An 18,189-nucleotide genomic window follows, 5' to 3' on the forward strand; every position below is an offset into this window, starting at 1 on the left:
ATAATGTACACGGTGTGAAGTATGTTATGAATATTCTATAACTATAAGTATGTACAGGCTGTAGTGAGTACAAGCTATGTACAGGCTATGAACAGGATATAAATATGAAATAAAAACTATACAGAAATCTGAGATATACAGTTATACAGAAATGTGAACTATGTAAGTTATAAACAGTTGTAGGATTGAAAAATTATCATATGTACAGAATGATATTCACACAGAACTATACAGTAGTGCAGTTAGGATAATTGTGATAGTGATAAAGTGCTAGTGGTTGTGGGTGTGTGTATGTTCAGTCCATGAGTTTAACGTGGGTCAGATGTCAGGAGGCAGAGTTCAGGAGTCTGACAGCTGTGGGGAAGAAGCTGTTCCGGTACCTGGTGGTCTTAGTCCGGAGGCTCCTGTAGCGCCTCCCAGAGGGCAGGAGGGTGAAGAGTCCATGTGATGGGTGACTGGGGTCTCTGATGATTTTCCCAGCCCTTTTCAGACACCGCTTCCTGTAGATGTCCTTTATGGCAGGAAGTGGTGCTCCGGCGATGCGCTGGGCAGTTTTCACGACCCTCTGCAACGCCTTCCGGTCCGAGGCGGAGCAGTTCCCGTACCAGACTGTTATACAGTTGGTCAGGATGCTCTCGATGGTGCAGCGGTAGAAGTTCACCAGGATGTCTGAGGACAGGTGGTTCTTCCTCAGAGTCCTCAAGAAGAAGAGGCGCTGGTGAGCCTTCTTGACCAGCTTGGAGCAGTTGGTTGTCCAGATGAGATCCTCGGAGATGTGGACTCCCAGGAACTTGAAGCTGCTCACACGCTCCACAGCCGTCCCCTTAATGTGGATGGGTGGATGTGGGTCAGCATTCCTCCTGTAGTCCACGATGAGCTCCTTGGTCTTCTCGGTGTTAAGCAGCAGGTTGTTTGTGTCGCACCACTCAGCCAGACGATCCACCTCCTCCCTGTAGGCGGCCTCATCGTTGTCGCTGATGAGGCCAATCACCGTGGTGTCATCTGCAAACTTGATGATGGTGTTAGAACCATCAGCAGGTCTGCAGTCGTGGGTGACTAAACATGACTAAACAAGAGAGTTTAGTTTATTATCAGTAAAAAAATAGTCAATTCTACTGTAGGTTTGATGAGCATTTGAAAAAAAGGAATATTGTCTGTCTTGTGGGTGTAAAAAACGCCAAATGTCTGAGATGCCGTAGGTTGAAAAAAAGGACTGTAAATAAGAAGCTGACTTTGTTGTCGAGAAACCAGTTCTTACAGACGATCCATCCCAGGGTCCAAGCACAAATTAAAGTCCCCACCCATAATAAGTAAATGGGTATTCAAACAAGGCAGGAGGCCGAGGACGCGTGAAAAAAAATTGGGGTCGTCACAGTTTGGGGCATGTATATTTGCTAATGTAACATTAATATTAAAGATTGATCCAGTCACTATAACGTAACGTCCGTTTGAATCAGCTAGAGTCGAGGAAGGGGTAAAAGGAACCCTTTTATTTACCAATATTGCTACACCTCTTCCCTTCGCTGTCAAACATGAGTGGAAGAGCTGCCCCACCCAACTACATTTTAAACGAGTATTATCTGACATTTTAAGATGGGTTTCTTGGATAAAGGCTATATCAGCACCCATATTTTTCAAGTGAGTGAGAACCTTCTTTCTTTTAATAGGATGGTTCAGGCCTTTAACATTCCAGGTCACTAAGTCAATAGAGGTAACCATTGAAAATATATCAAAACTTTTAGCTGGTTGCTCAAACAAGAAACATAAAACACTTGGTTCTTAACTTGGACAGTCGAACACAGAAACCCTCCCAGAAACCCCCTGAACCCCCAGGTGACACTAGCTGTCAGAACAAACCGCACACCTACCCAATCTAACTGAAAAACTTCCATAACTATCCTACCTAAAGCTCCTTAAGCCCGCATAGTGTAAAGGTCGGAATAAGACCCGCCAGGTGTAATCGCACTGCACAATTAGTGATACAAAACAACTGTTTTATCCTGTGAGTAAAAGTATATGTTTTTGTCAATGTACCGTGGTAATAACAGAAGCGAAACGCAATATTGTGTCAGGACAATTCACTATTTATCCACAATAAATAAAGGAGCATAGCGCGACAATTTCTGTTCAGCCAGACTTGCTTGTAACCTATATCACCAATTATGTTAAGAAAAATGACGTATTAACTACTACAAAACACTGACCTTTGTGGGAATGCTTGGAGCAGACTAACATGTGAGCTGGAGTGTTCTGAGACGCAGGGCCGTGCAGAGACGTTTAAAGGGGCGGGTGCTCAAAGTTAAAAAGGGGCACATTGAACCAGGCTGAATAACAACAACACACATTCATCAAGAATCTAATATGGGATCGCATCATACTACATTACTGTTGTGAGGTGGCAACAAGGCAAAGCAAACGTAGCCTGTTTTACCTGATGGGTACAATGTTGCTGTTGAGGGGTTGTTGCTGCTCCTGCTGCTGATAGTGCTGGAGGGTAGGGCTGTGCTGATCTGAGACTGTAGATATTAAAATGTTCATAGGAGAGATGGTAGCTGATTAAACAAGTGTTATGAGATAATAACTAAATGCAAAGAACATAAGAAAATGGGCTTGGAACCACAAAGCAACAAAAAACTGTGAGAAATAAACAAGGCTCTGCCTGTGAATCACGCTGCTTCTCTTCTTCTTTCCATCCCCTCATTTCACATATCACTCTCCACTTGCTGTCTATCTGAGAACAAGGCACAACTTGCTATTGCAATAAACTATTATATAATTATCCACACCTAACAACTGCTGCATTTAATCTATAATAAAATGATGACAGAAAAATGTTATAGAAGCAAAACATTAGTTGTGCTTATTATTATTTTTATACTGGAATACCTCTCCAACAACTGGTACATGTTAATGTTACCTGTGTTCTTTGTAATCCAGCTGCTGAGGGATCCACTGCCTTTAGTAGCCTCACACAGCTCCTACTGTTTCCTCCTCATGTCCTTACCAGCCATGTCTGGACAATGTTATATCATGAGTAATAATTTAAAAAAATCCATATACATAAAACACACACATGCACGCACACACAGGGACATTTTAGACCTTCAGAATACTGTATATAATGTAGGCATCATGGTGCTGATCCAGAATCCTTCCATTATTATTTATTACTAGAGCTACAATAATAAAGCAATGAGGGAAAAACAATAATAAATATGAAATAATGTATTTATGATGATTCCATTTGTTTCACTAACCACTCTGTGCAGGCAGAAAGCTTATTACATTTTTTAACTGTAGAGATACAACAATTTTACTGCTATAAAATCAGCATTTTAAAATATAAATCTACTATAATCTGTGTCTTAATGTATGTTCTTTAAAATACAGCGTATGTTTTTTAAATATTATAATTATAATAATCCATAATTATGTGGACATGCATATTAGATGGTTTTTAGTGAAATATTATCCCTCCAGAAAGGCAGGAAAAGCCCTGTAACTTACTTTAAAACTAAATATGTTCCCTAAAACGGTGACAGAGCTACAGACCCATGACGGCCTTAACCAGTGAGCCAGCAGCTATGACCAGCACTACTTGTGCAGTTAATAAAAGGACAGCTAATGTTTGTCGCGCTGTTGCACACACAGCACGCTCATTTGTTTCAGTTCGTCAGTTGTCACAAGACAGCTTACCAACGTGTACGTAATAAGCTAACACTCCTGTGTGCTGTAGACTACAGTGTGCGCTGTTCACCTACTTACTGGTTTTGTCGCATCAGTCTGTGTGCCTGAGGTAATTAGTGTGAATGCTTGTAAAAGCATTCACAGTATTGTTGTTGTAATCTTTATTATTATTATATATTCCGTACGTTTTTTGGCATCTATCTCCTTCAAAACCGTTCAACTTAGAAAAACCATTCAAACACCGTTAGATTCCTCTTCTTTTGGACATGACTGCTTCTACTTTTCTCATTTATAACATTTATATTTTTAAAATTATTCAACTTTTTTCAACAAAAATTTCCCATGTATTTCAATGGGGAGACCCTTCAAATTCTCCTTCAACTTACTCATTTTTAAACTCTTATTACTTCCACATACGTTGACATAGAGCCACCATTCAAACTTTAAAACGAAGACAAGACATTCAACTATTCAACTTGTATTTATCTTTTCAATATCTGTTATACTTTTTCTTCAGTTCCAGTTTAAGTTTCATGATGTTTTTTCAGCCGTTTCAGAGTTTATAATGGGTGTGTATGGGACGGAATGTTGGGGCTAGAGTGAGACAGCTGAACTGCTAGAGTGAGAGGAGCAAAAAAATAAATCTTAAAATATTTTTTAAAACTGCTGCTGTGTCCACGGTGTTTGGTCTACAGGTATGATTTTACCCTCAAAACGTAGCCATCGCTGTCCTCTTTCATCCAATGTGTTTACTATTGTACTAGGTGTTATGGTTCTTTCATAAATGTCACCAAAGCACAGCCTCCTTCCTCCAACTCCTCCATAGACTCTAATGTTAAAATGGCTCAGAAGGTTCGTTTGAAAACCAGAAGAGCATGGTGTTTTTACACTGTCACCACGTCCATATAATAAACTCCACAGGCATGAAAACTGAGAATTAGGTAGACTGGACATTGCTGCCGCTCACGGTGAAAGAATTTCGTCAATAGGACCTGTACTTTTCATTTGGGAAGGATTTGTTTGGGCCTGACTTTTCTGTTCATTTTAAGCAGCAAAAGTGAGGTGCATGTCTGTGCGTGTGTATGGAGCCATTGGGTGCAGTCACTATAGCAACCAGGCTCACACCTGCCTGCCTAACGAGCTCTCTCTCTCTCACTGTGCCAAGATTCATCTTAAACACTAAAGACAAAGCCAACAATTCTTGGTGTGTGCCAATCTTATTTTATAAACATATTTTCTAAAGACTAAGAGAAACACTTGTGTAAAAATGCCAAGGAAGCAGAAAAAGTCACAAGCTGCAAAACAACGCTGGAAGAAGTTCCATGAGATTCATAGTGTACCAATATGTGAACAAGATGAGTTTGATTTTCCTCAGTGCTCTGCAGAAGACAGTGTGTCTACAAAGACCAATGCTGACAGTGTTAAACAGGCAGGTCAACATATTCCTGCACATGTACAACAGGTATCGTATGCTGATGCTGTAAAGAGTGGACTGCAGCATGAATTTAATGAACAACATGAGGTGTCAAGTGCCCCACAGGTGGGTTATGCTGATATTGTGAAAAGAGGCCGTCACAGTGATGTGGCAGGACCATCTCATGCAGTAAGAGTGAAACTTGAAAACCAGCCCTCTGTAACACATGTCTGTGCATCTCACAGCCAGGCTCATCCTAAGTATGGAAACTCCAGAAACAAGCAGTGCACATGTAACTCTCTCATATTTCTTGCTTTTCTTCATGAGAATGAAAACATGACTACAGCTGATCTTAATCTGGTCTTGGATAAAGGTGATGTGATGTACAAAGAGGCCAACATAAGATTTCCTAAAAATATTCATTTGGCAACCGATGAGCTGCCAGACAAAGTTGATGCACGCAGGTCTATGTATCATGTTGACATGACACAGCTTTCCCGGTATGGAACATTTGAAGAACCTCCAGAGGAGGCAGTAGACACCTTTCTCAGCTTAGAAGCAGGACTGAGCTGCCTGTTGTCAGATGTGCAGTATGCCTTATTGATTATGAGTGGATTGTGTATCGCAGTGTTCAGATCCACATCAGGCAAATATGGTTTTTTTGACCCACACTCCAGAACAGCCAGTGGTCTTCCTCTACCACTACAGTCACGTAATCGTGGTACAGCAGTGATGCTGAAATTCACACTCCTCAGTGACATGATTAAGAGGCTCCAAGATTCTTATGAAGGGATGGAGATATCACCCTCTTGTAACTATGAGCTGAAGCCTGTGCAGTTCTACAGTATGAGCACAGTCAACCTGAGTGATACTATCACAGACACAGTCTGCAGATCAACAGCTGCCACTGCTGTGGCATCTACTCACTCTGATACAACTGTTGATGAAGCAAACTCCTCTACTCCAAGGAGAAACACACCATCTGTAAAACCATTTGACAGTACACAAACTGAATCAGTACCATCCAGTGAATGTATTTTCCTACCACTGAGTGACATTTCATGCAGCCAGTTAAACTCTTCTGCAGTAAATAATGCAGTAGCCTGTGATCTTTCCTGTACTGCTTTAAAGAAAATCTACAAAATGACAAAAGTTAATAAACAACGAAGACAAAAAATGAAAAGAAGATTAATGGCATCAGAAAAACTGAGAAAACAGAGAAAAGAAAACCAAAAGATGAAAGAACGACAAAAATATGCTTCAAATAAAGATTACAAAGAAAAGAAAAAATCTTGCACAAGCAAGGCATATAAAGACAATCCTGAAGTTAGACGGAAACAACAACAATATAAAAAAAGGCTTTACTGTGAGAATGATGAATTCAGACAAAAATAACGAGACTATATAAAAAGACTTTACTGTGAGAATGCTGAATTCAGACAGAAACAACAACAATATATTAAAAGACGATACTGTGACAATGCTGAATTTAGAAAGAAACAAAAAAACTATATCACTAAAAGGTATCAAGAGAGCCCAGAATTCAGAGAGAGGCAAAGATCTCGAGTGACTCAGCGTTATGCACGTGACAACGCATTCAGAGTAAGACACAGACAACTGATGAAACAACTAATGCGAGACAGGTATCAAAGTAATCTTGCATTCAGAATTATGCACAACATGAGATGTGCAATGAAAATAAAAAGGAAATACAGATGGGTGAACAGACAAACCCAAGAGAGTGACAACAGTGTGATCAACGAGGCCATATCTGTGTTCAAATCACAAATCAAAGCTGGACCATCATACCCATGTACAGTATGCTTCAAGGCTTCATTTCCAAACCAAGTGCGACCCTGCACAAGGTCAAATTATGTCAAAAACCCACATGTGGTTGCAACATGTTTGACAGGAAAGTATGTTCATGTTTGTGATGAAAACTGCAGAAATGAGCAGTGCAATGTGCCTGATGAGAGAAAGAGAGAGTGGATTTGTCACACCTGCCACGATCATCTTAAAAATGGATCCATGCCAGCACTTGCTGTTGCCAATAAACTGGATCTTGCTGATATTCCACCTGAACTGTCTGATCTCAACATACTGGAGAGACATCTCATAGCCAAGTGCATACCATTTGCCAAGATTATTCCTCTTCCCAAAGGCAGACAGAGAGCAATTAGAGGAAATGTGGTCTGTGTCCCATCAGAGGTACAGGAAACTGTTGAAGCACTACCTCGATTGAGAATTAATTCTCAGGTGATGAGAGTAAAATTGAAGAGACGCTTGTCTTACAAAGGTCATCAGCTGTTTCAGACTGTAAGCTGGTCTAAACTTGTGCAAGCACTGCATAAACTCAAGCAGATTCATCCACAGTATAAGGATGTGAGCATCAGAGATGATGCTGAGCTGTGTGATCCAACGCTTCCTGATGAAGATGAGGAGGATGATGATGATGAAAACATGAATGAGGATGATTATGATGAGGCTGATTTAATGGAAATTGACAACTGTGAGAAAAATGCACTGAGTGAAGTACAAAATGAAAATGAACAGGATATTGACATGTTACCCTGTGATGGTGAACAATCACATGAGCAGATGAGAGATGATTCAGAGCAAGCAGATGGACTGACTAATGGTGGTTTTGCACTCGAGTCCTGTTTGCAGCCCCCTGATGTGGCTGAGGAAATATTATGTTTCAGTGAAGGAATCTACTCTGTTGCTCCTGCAGAGAGAAACAATCCAATAAGTTTTTTCAAAACACCTAAACTGGAGGCCATGGCCTTCCCTGTGCAGTTTCCTACAGGTCAAAACACACTTGATGAAAGAAGGCTGATCAAAGTATCCCCCAGTGGGTATTTCAAATCAAGACTTTTCTGCATTGATGATCGTTTTGCCAGAGACACAAACTATTTGTTCTTTGCACAGTTTGTAACTGAAATACACTTGGCTACTTCCAGCATGACAATACAGTTAAGGAAGGCAAAGCCTCTGACCAGAGATGGGAGAAAAATAACCTCAGGCATGTTACAAGATAAACATGAGGTGGAGAAACTGGTGCGAAATAAAGATGCAGTGAGATTCATGCAGCCTCTGAGAGGAACCCCAGCCTATTGGGAGAAAACAACAAGAGATCTTTTTGCCATGATCAGACAGTTGGGAACTCCCACGTTCTTTTGCACATTTTCAGCTGCTGAAATGCGCTGGCCCGAAGTGATTGAGGCAATAACAAGGCAGCAAGGTGAACAAGTCAATTTTGAAGGACTCGACTGGTCAGCAAAGTGTGACATCCTGAGAAGCAATCCTGTCACAACAATGCGCATGTTTGACAAGAGAGTTGAAGCATTATTTAGAGATTTACTCTTATCTCCTGCAGAGCCACTTGGCAAAGTCATTGACTACTTTTACAGAGTTGAGTTTCAGCACAGAGGAAGCCCACACATACACTGTCTCCTGTGGGTAGAAGGTGCTCCTGTGTTTGAGGAGGATGATGAGCAAACTGTTGTTGATTTTATAAACAAATACATCACAGCTCAGCTGCCTGATCCACATAAACAACCTGAATTGTACAAGAAAGTAACAGAAGTGCAAAAACACAGCAAGAACCACACAAAGACGTGCTTTAGGAGTTTAAGCTCCGGGTGCCGTTTTGGTTTTCCCAAACCACCCTGCAATGAGACAATGATCACAAGACCCAATGAGGATGATGAACTGGAGGTAGAAACAGCAAAGAACAAGCTCAGACCACTGAACCAGCTACTGAATGAACCTGAAACTGCTTCCATGAGTTTAGAGCAGCTCTTGGCAAGGTGCAAGTTGACGCATGCAGAATATGAGAGATACCTGAATAAAATGACCACAAGGAGTACGATCATACTAAAGCGTGATCCAAAAGACTCTTGGATAAATGGCTATAATCCACATCTGCTTGAAGCCTGGAACAGTAATATCGACATAAGCTTTGTTCTAGATGCTTTCGGCGCTGCAAATTATTTAATGAAATATATATCAAAAAAAGAGGGTGGGCTATCTGAGTACCTGAAAACTGTCATTGAGAACTCCCATAAGGACAGTGTAAATGAGTGCGATGAAATGAGAGCCGTCATGCAGGCATATTCAAAGAAGCGAGAGATCAGTGCGCAGGAGTGTGTTGCTCGTGCATGTGGTCTTCACATGAAGCAATGTTCACGTGCTGTAATATTCATACCAACTGATGATAATCCAGTGAAAATGAGTCGTCCCCTGTCAGTTCTGGACAACACAACACCTGAGTCTTCCAATGTTTGGATGACATCTTTGAATGACAAATACAAAGCCAGACCTGAAACACCAGAGTATGAGGAGATGTGCATGGCAGACTTTGCTGCTACTTGCAGGATTGTCTATGGCCAACAGACAAAAGGTAAAGATGTTTTGCCCCTTCTCAATGAGATCGGATTTGTGCAAAGGCGCAAAAACGATAAGCCTGCTATCATCAGATTTCACCGCTGCTCACAAGAAAAACATCCAGAGCAATATTACGGAAGACTGCTTAAACTGTACCTTCCTCATCGTTCAGACCATGAACTGAAAACACCATCTTTGCCAACCTATCAGGCTTTCTATGGTGCTGGCTGTGTACAGCTACCAGGTACTGACCGTCTTGAGTACGTGCAACACATTGTCAAAAGAAACAGAGAGAAATATGAGAAAAACAGTGAGGAGATCGAGAGCGCTGTTGAGGAATATGAGCAGAACAGAGGTGTGACTGACGAATGGTGTAATCTGGCACCTGAATCAGATCTCGTAAGGTTGCCACTTGTTGAACAAGAAAGAGAGCGAGACAATGAAAATGAACAGGAAGATGTGCCTGACTACAGCCGTCAGGCTGATGCTTCCACAGAAGTCAGAGCCATCAGGGAACCCCCTGCTATTGATCCCACATTGTTACGTCAGATGTTTCAGAATCTGAATAAGAAGCAAGCCTGCATATTTTATGCAGTTAGAGACTGGTGCATTAAAAGAGTCTGTGCTCTAAATCCGGAGCAGTTTTTCTTTTATATTAATGGTGGTGCTGGAACAGGAAAATCACATCTTATCAAATGCATCTACTCAGAAGCATCTAAGATACTGAGCAAAGTGCCCAGATATGCAGACAACGTTGACATATCAAAACCCACTGTCCTGTTAACTGCTTTCACAGGGACTGCAGCATTTAACATTTCTGGAACAACACTGCATTCTCTTCTCAAGCTCCCTAGAAGCTTAAAACCTCCCATTCAGGGACTTGGCAATCAGCTGGATGAAGTCAGATCAGAACTTTTGAATGCTGAAATAATCGTCATTGACGAAGTGTCTATGGTGTCAAGACATCTCTTTGCATATGTAGATGCAAGACTCAAACAGATCAAAGGGACTCGGAGACCCTTTGGAGGCATGTCAGTCATTGCTGTTGGAGACTTCTATCAGCTACCCCCAGTGCGCCAGTCTAAACCTCTCTGTGTGCACGACCCGTCCGAGATCGACCTGTGGCGGGAGCATTTTCAGATGATCACTCTGACTGAGATTATGCGTCAGAAAGATGATGTTGTCTTTGCTGAGATGCTGAACAGAATTCGTGTGAAAGGAAAGTTGGATGAGCTTTGTGAAGCAGATAGAAATTTGTTGTCACAGGCCATAACTGAACCAGCCCTTTGTCCGACTGATGCGTTGCACATTTTTGCAACTAATAAAGAAGTGGATGCACACAACTCTTCAACACTGGCTCTGCTCCATACTCATATCATTGACATCCATGCAGATGATTATAGAAAAGATCCTAGAACTGGCAGAATGGCACTTCAAGACAAACCACTGAAAGGAGGTAAAAACGAGTTACCAGACACACTGAAAGTTGCAGAAGGAGCTCGTGTCATGCTCACCAGAAACATTGACATACAAAATGGTTTGGTTAATGGAGCTTTTGGAAAACTACTTAGAGTAGTTTACTCTGAAATCGACCAACACATCATCAAGCTTGGACTTAAAATGGATAATGAGACATCTGGAAAGAATAACCGCACACCAGCAGACGACATGGTATACATTGAGAGAGCAGAGGAGAATCTAAAGCAGAAAGGAGTGGTACGAAGACAGTTCCCAGTGAAGCTGGCCTTTGCATGTACAATACATAAGGTACAGGGTATGACAACCACATCAGCTGTTGTCTCTCTTAAGAGCATTTTTGAGCCCGGCATGGCCTATGTAGCTGTCAGTAGAGTGACGTCTCTCAATGGACTGTATCTTCTTGATATGGAGGAGAAAAAAATATTCACCAACCCAGAAATCACTGCAGCACTTGAGAACATGAGACAAGCCAACCTTGATGACATGATGCCTCTTCTACACGTGAGACAAACACTGAGCAGGTCAGAGGTTTTCACCATTGTTCATCATAATACAGAGGGACTGCCAGCTCACATTAATGACATCAAGAGTCACCATGAATTGTGTCTAGCAGATGTTTTGTGCCTAACAGAAACACACCTGCGGGGCTCTTTTGTCGCAGAGAGTCTCCACTTGGAAAATTACAATTTGTTCAAACGCAACAGACACCTGTCCTACACAAACTTTCCCCAGATGGCAAACAGAAGTGGTGGTGGAGTTGCTGTTTATGTGAAAAGTGACATTCAAGTGCATGAAAAACAGTACATCCATAATGTAACTGACCTTGAATTTCTGGCTTTAAAGGTTGAAGCACCAGTCAGTGCACTGATTGCAGTTGTATACAGACCTCCAGACTACACTCTGAGGCCATTCCTGAAAAACCTGGTAAGCCTATTAGACTCATTAGAGATCATGGACTGTCATCCCATCATAGTTTGTGGTGATTTTAATGAGAATGTTTTATCCAGTGCAAAAAAACCAATCCTGGAGCTGTTTGAGTCTAGGGGATATGCACAGGTCATCACTGCCCCTACCACAGAGAAGAACACACTGCTTGACCTAATTTTCATTTCTCAGCCAGAGCGATGTCTCCATTCTGGAGTCATGAAGACCTACCATAGTTACCATGACCCTGTATACTGTGTATTGTCCTGTGATGATTCATGATCTAGATCTTTGACTACAGTAAGTCATTTCTATATTTTTGAATGACTTAAGAAAGTAGAGCGATATTTAAAAGTTGACTTAAGAAAAAAACGCCCTGCATTGCAGTATAATGTTTGAATTCTTTTTACATAAAATACAATTAAATGAATAAAGTAATGATATCAGTAAAATATGACAATTTTATTTATTACAGAAAATCTAAAAATCAGTAATCTATGAATGTCAGAAAAATCAAATATAGCAGTTTAAAACGAACAGTGTAGGCATATCCTCTGCAGCCAGGCTTCAAAATCCTGCCAGGCTGCCCCAGTCTCACTGTGGCTGGGAGGGAGGGAGGGTGGACCAGAGGATTGCCCACACAACACATAAATGTTCAACAGCTTCTTCATTGTTTCTGAGAGAACAACACAGACTAACGGTTGTTTTTTTTTAAAAAAAGAAAAAAGAAAAACCTAATTACAGCAATAATGACAGTTAAGCCAGTTTATCTATTTTGAAATAATATTTACAAAAATGTTATTGATTTCAGTTTGTTATAATCTTTAAACTATTTCAAAACTATATGATTATATTTTTGGACAAATCTTTCGATGAAACATACATTTTTATGAGCTTTTATCATGTTTCAGCCAGTGCATTTATCAGGGTGGGTCTGGGTCTGGGTTGATAAATGCACTGGCTGATAACTGCACATTTCTGGATTTCTGGCCAGAAATGTTTCAGCAGTGTCACATATGTACTACATATGTTACACTTGCTTTTTGTTACCAGCTGATACCCTACATTTGTATAGACATTGGATGGTGTGAGGCTGGGGAGTTGAGTGGAGTGGGTAGGTGGGAGTTGAATGGGGGGTGGGGGTGCAGTGGGAGGTTGTTAGGTTTCTTTTTTTCTTTTCAAGAGAGACACAGTCCTCCTGTGTCTTCTCCAAGCTTCACATGTAAAATCCAACAGTGTGAAGCACATAGCAGCCAGAAACTGTAATGCCACAGATCAGAGAGGCTTCATCATCACCATCTTCATCGCCGTACGATCAGAGCGTGAGACTTCACATCTGGAGCACAGGAGACATTCTGTGATAAGTCCTCCTTCTAGCTTGTCCCACAAGCAGTCGGTGAGATTTACTCACAACAAAAAGGGTTAATGACATTATTTCCATGAAAACATGTATTAATTCTTTGTAAAGTGTTTAAATTGTGTTTTCACTTGACCTTAGGAGTGTTATGTTGAGTGTATTTTATTGTCTGTACTCAGGTGTTTCCCTCTGTGATCCATCCCCTTCAGAGCTGAGACACTCAGGACTGAACAGACTGCACAGTTTCTGTGACTGAGCCTCCAAAACACCTTCTTTGAAACCACTCATGATAGAAGGGCTTTATATTTGCAGCAGCACTACTACAGGTATTCAGTTTATTACAGGATGTGTTTGTTTCTTAGGACCAGCTCTAAGTGCACACTACCTAACATATACACCTTTCTGTTCATTACAAACCAACTACTCTGGATCATATGGCCAGTCGGCAGGAATGTTTCTGCAGGAAAACATCACTGGAGATCACCATCATTGTCAGACTGACTGTGCCTCCTCTGTGCAGTGTCAAGATCCTCCTTAAATGAGTGTGTAAGTTAACATTTTCATTATTTTATTCCTTTTGACAAGTATCACCGGTATTTACATTTACAACTACATATGTTCCTGTTTTCTGCTCTTCTTTTAAAGTCCTCAGCTATCCTGCTTCTGTGCTGCTTGCCACACATCAAACACTGGCCGGATGACAGGGAGGATCCACTCTGAAGTCACTGGACATGATGAGGATCATATGGGACTTTATAGTTTCACAGAAATGTTGTGCTCTTTGATTACAGGTTTTAAATGGACATAATGGCTGCCTCTCTCTGATCAACAGGCTAAAGGATTGTTTTCATTGTTAGTGCTCTATACAATGTATGCTTATTTAATATTTCATCACAGAGCAAACCTTTATTTATTTAACATATTTTTATTTTGTTTTAATGTTGAATTAACTGTGGGGATTTTTTTAACTGGGCACTCGGGATGTCATATGACCAGAAATGTGGTAACTGGAATTCAACAGTATGGGGAAAAAAAATCTGCTGAGAACGAAACAGACAAAAAACCCCAAGAGAACTCAAATTCATTCCATGTAATCCAATCTAAAACATTTTAAACTGCTGAACAGCAACACAAACAGTGTTAAAAAACAGTGTTAACAGAATGATTATGATGGGTTTGTACCAAAGTTTCAGGTCACATGGCACACCTAGTGTGTAGTGTGGGGTATCAGCTGGTAAGTATAGGTTTTTTCATATTTGTGTCCTTAGAGTTCAGATAAAGCCTTGTGTATAATAATTAGTCATAACCACAACTCAAAGTCAGGGACTAACTAAATTTGGGACTTTGTGTCTGAGCCCAGGTTAAAACACAGTGCTAAAAAGCATTAGTGGCATGGCTGAACAATGCTGTAAACTAATGATACTTATTTGTCCATGTTCACAAAAAGGACTAATGTGTTTATTTGATTATTTGCATGTGGTAAACTGTGTCACCACCTTAGGCTTTCATTTGAGTTTACTCAAAAATCTCTATACAGTTCTCTTTTACCACTGTGTGGACACTGTTTAGATTAAAACATAAAAAAGAATGAGTAATAAAAGGATGAGTAGACAGATCAGTAGATTAAGTAGACCGATAGAAACAGCTGTTCAGCCATGTTCTAAGAAACCAACACAATTTAAAGGTTCAGGATTGTGGTTTTAAAAGTTGAATTTTCATGTATTTCATATGTTGCTTATTATTTTTATTTAGTTATTTAATTTAGATATTTTTTATTTATTCTACTGTGAAGTGTTTAACAAAAAAAAGCTACTTTAATTTCAATTTTATTTGTTTGTTATTTTGTAATTTGTTCTTTAAGAATGGAGTCTGTGCCAAAAACTAAAGTTGAACAGACACATGACAGGATCAGATTATTAACACCTTAAAACATTGCAAACGTCTCTTTTTAAAATGATTTTTATTCTATTTTGAAAAAAAAAACATTTGTTGAACTAATTTAAGTCCTTTTCAGAAAGAAGCTGTACAATATGACTTAAGATTTTTATGTTATTTTCTATGAAATACAAAACAAATTGATGTATGTAATACCATTAAACATGATATACACGTGTATATGTCTGAAAAACATTATGCTGTATATTAAAGCTTGTATTTTCTCCAGAATGTTTGTTCATCTGTTCAGCTCAATTCAACAAATTTGTTTTTACATTTATTTTTATTTATTTTTTTTATGAATTAGAGATTTATAATACATAATTCCACTCTTTAAGTGATTAGAAGAATATGAACTTCTGTTATTCATTCAGAGGTTTTCTGACTCTAAATTTTCTAAATTTTCTTTTGTCATTACTCATCTTTTTCTAATTTACATTTTAAACATGTTCAGCTATTTTCCAACTTCTTCTGTATGAAAATTAGCTTTCAAAAGTTCTGCACTTTTGTTTTCAGGTTAAAAATTCTGTATTTTCCAGCTAATTCAGCATTTTTAGCTTAATATTCAGTAATTATTTCATTTCAGTGCAGACATTCAGATTCAAGCATTCACACTGCAGTTTCTTCAGAAAATGCACTTTCTAGTTTGTGTTTCTTCTACAGCTCCGGACCGCTAAAAATGCGCGTGCTCTTTATGAGCTCGTTCCCGGCTCGTAACCAGCGCGTTCTGCCGTCAAGGGCGATCATTGGTTAATGGTGATCATGTGACTGATGCAAGCCAGATCCTTTTATTTAGCAAATTGTGATTAATAGTTAAATATTATTGTCGAGGGGCACAGACAGGACTCCGCACACACACACACATTAAAAAAAAATATATATATATATTTTTAAAAAGTTGCCTCAAGAAAAGGGCACTTTGGGCACCCATCAGGAAAGGGGCAGGTGCTCAAGCACCTCTAGCCCCCCCCTCTGCACGTGCCTGCTGAGACGTTATATTTGGTATATCCAGACCATCCATCGGCTCTTACTTCAGAAACATGGCTTAAAAAATTTCTCTTCAACGACATAATCCGATAAAAAAAACGATCTCTTTACCCGTCGGCTTCCCGTGGCTGTCATGTGACCGGCTATTGCAGTTAATAATACAACAGCTTCTTGCCATTTTTTGGGTTTCTTTTTATCACTGTGTAACTGAGTTCAATTGAAAGCCTGCGTGCGCTAGTACCGCTTGCCTCAAGTTCCCAGAATCCTTTGCGGTTTTACCTCTGAATGACGTCACATTTTCAATCTCTATCCTGGTGGGCTGGTCTCTAGTCAAAATGCCCGGGCCGATTTTTTGTCCCAGTACAGCCCTGCATTTGACCGTCCTGTTGCTCCCATTGAAATTTATATAGCCTATTTAAAATCTAAAACTTAAAATTGTCCGTAGCTACTGTTGTTGCCACTGTCCTGTTTGAAATGGATACTAACTAGTTAACTGACTGAATGCCCATTAACCTTATAACTCCTGTTGTGTGGGGTGTGTGTGTGTGTGTGTGTGTGTGTGTGTGTGTTTGTGTACAGAGAGACAGCCAGGTTCATAATGGATATAAGGAAGTTTTTTCCAAAAAAAGGTGCAACATTCAGGTAAAAGTGTAAGAACAAATGATCCATCAATAAAGGATAATGTTGGATCAGTGTTTCAATATTTATATCTTTTATTAGATGTTCATGTGGTTTAGTTATTTGCCTTTTGGTTGAAAGTAGACTGAGAGAGGACTTTTTGTTAGTGATCTTAATAGTATTTTTTTCATATTAATGTAATTTTTCATCTAATTAAATCTATTTGTGTATGATTGTCAGTCCAAAGAGGGAGAGAGGAAAGAGGGGAATGTGAGGAGAAAGTAAGAACCAGGTCAGAAAACGGACAGTGAACAGTGACAGGCACAACAGAAACTGTTAAACTGACAAAGAGAAAAAACCTAATTTTACTCACACAATCAGGAAGTTGTGTTCTCCCTATATTAAAGCTGCTATACAGAATCTGCAAAACAAACTGGGTTGAAACATTTTTGACCCTCTTTAACAACATTCCAACATAACATTAGAATTGATTGGGGAGATTAAAATTAATGATATATTTTTATGTGGTTCAGCCACAACTCTACTAAAACCTCAGCCAGTAATAGGTAGGCCAACTTTTGGACTATCTAGTTGTCTGTGTGACTGCCGCAGTACGTACGTGAGGAGCTGTAAAGAGAAGCAGATGCTCTGTTTATATTCTAAAAATGTTTTAAGCTTGTTTCAAAGATTCTGTACTGCAGCTTTAAATGTTTTCCAAAAGCACACATACACTTATCAGTGTTTCTCAAACTTTTTACAGTGTGTACCATTGGGAAAATGTCAAGCTCTCCCAAGTACCACTATGAAAGCATGAAAGTCATAAATCTTACAAATGGTAAATGGCCTGTATTTATATAGCGCTTTGATAGTCCCTAAGGACCCCAAAGCGCTTTACATATCCAGTCATCCACACATTCACACACTGGTGATGGGAAGCTACATTGTAGCCACAGCCACCCTGGGGCGCACTGACAGAGGCAATGCTGCCGGACACTGGCGCCACCGGGCCCTCTGACCACCACCAGTAGGCAATGGGTGAAGTGTCTTGCCCAAGGACACAACGACCGAGACTGTCCAAGCCGGGGGTCGAACCGGCAACCTTCCGATTACAAGACGAACTCCCAACTCTTGAGCCACGATCGCCCCATACAACACAAAATTATTATTTTTAAATTAGTAAAATTAGTATCTGCAATAAAGATTTTTTCATACATTGTATAAATTCTACCACAGGCAAAGTTGCCTCCATCTTAATAGTTTTTATTAATATTTTGTAATAATTTATTTGTAATGATTTATTCGGTTTTGGGAGTGTTTTCTATGTATCTGTATTATATTATACATACACATTAAAAGTGAATCTCTGTCCAAAAAATGCACTCAGTTTACTTTTTACTGAGCA

General features: G+C 39.9%; 1 protein-coding gene across 1 annotated transcript; it reads left to right on the forward strand.

Moving 5' to 3' along the window:
* Positions 1–9,331: 9,331 nt before the first annotated feature.
* Positions 9,332–14,272, forward strand: LOC109200451 (ATP-dependent DNA helicase PIF1-like). Its single transcript, XM_019356021.2, has 3 exons — positions 9,332–11,890; positions 13,427–13,793; positions 13,893–14,272. Exons 1-2 carry the CDS (start codon positions 9,332–9,334, stop codon positions 13,460–13,462), a joined length of 2,595 nt encoding a protein of 864 aa, XP_019211566.1. The 3' UTR covers positions 13,463–13,793; positions 13,893–14,272.
* Positions 14,273–18,189: the final 3,917 nt, after the last annotated feature.

Source organism: Oreochromis niloticus, linkage group LG19, assembly GCF_001858045.2.
Source record: "Oreochromis niloticus isolate F11D_XX linkage group LG19, O_niloticus_UMD_NMBU, whole genome shotgun sequence".
Taxonomy (NCBI): Eukaryota; Metazoa; Chordata; class Actinopteri; order Cichliformes; family Cichlidae; genus Oreochromis; species Oreochromis niloticus.

Coding starts and splice junctions, on each gene's coding strand:
- LOC109200451 (XM_019356021.2), top strand. CDS start 9,332: ATGAGTCGTCCCCTGTCAGTTCTGGACAACACAACACCTGAGTCTTCC. Junction 11,891..13,426: donor GGCCATTCCTGAAAAACCTG/GTAAGCCTATTA, acceptor GTCTGTACTCAG/GTGTTTCCCTCTGTGATCCA.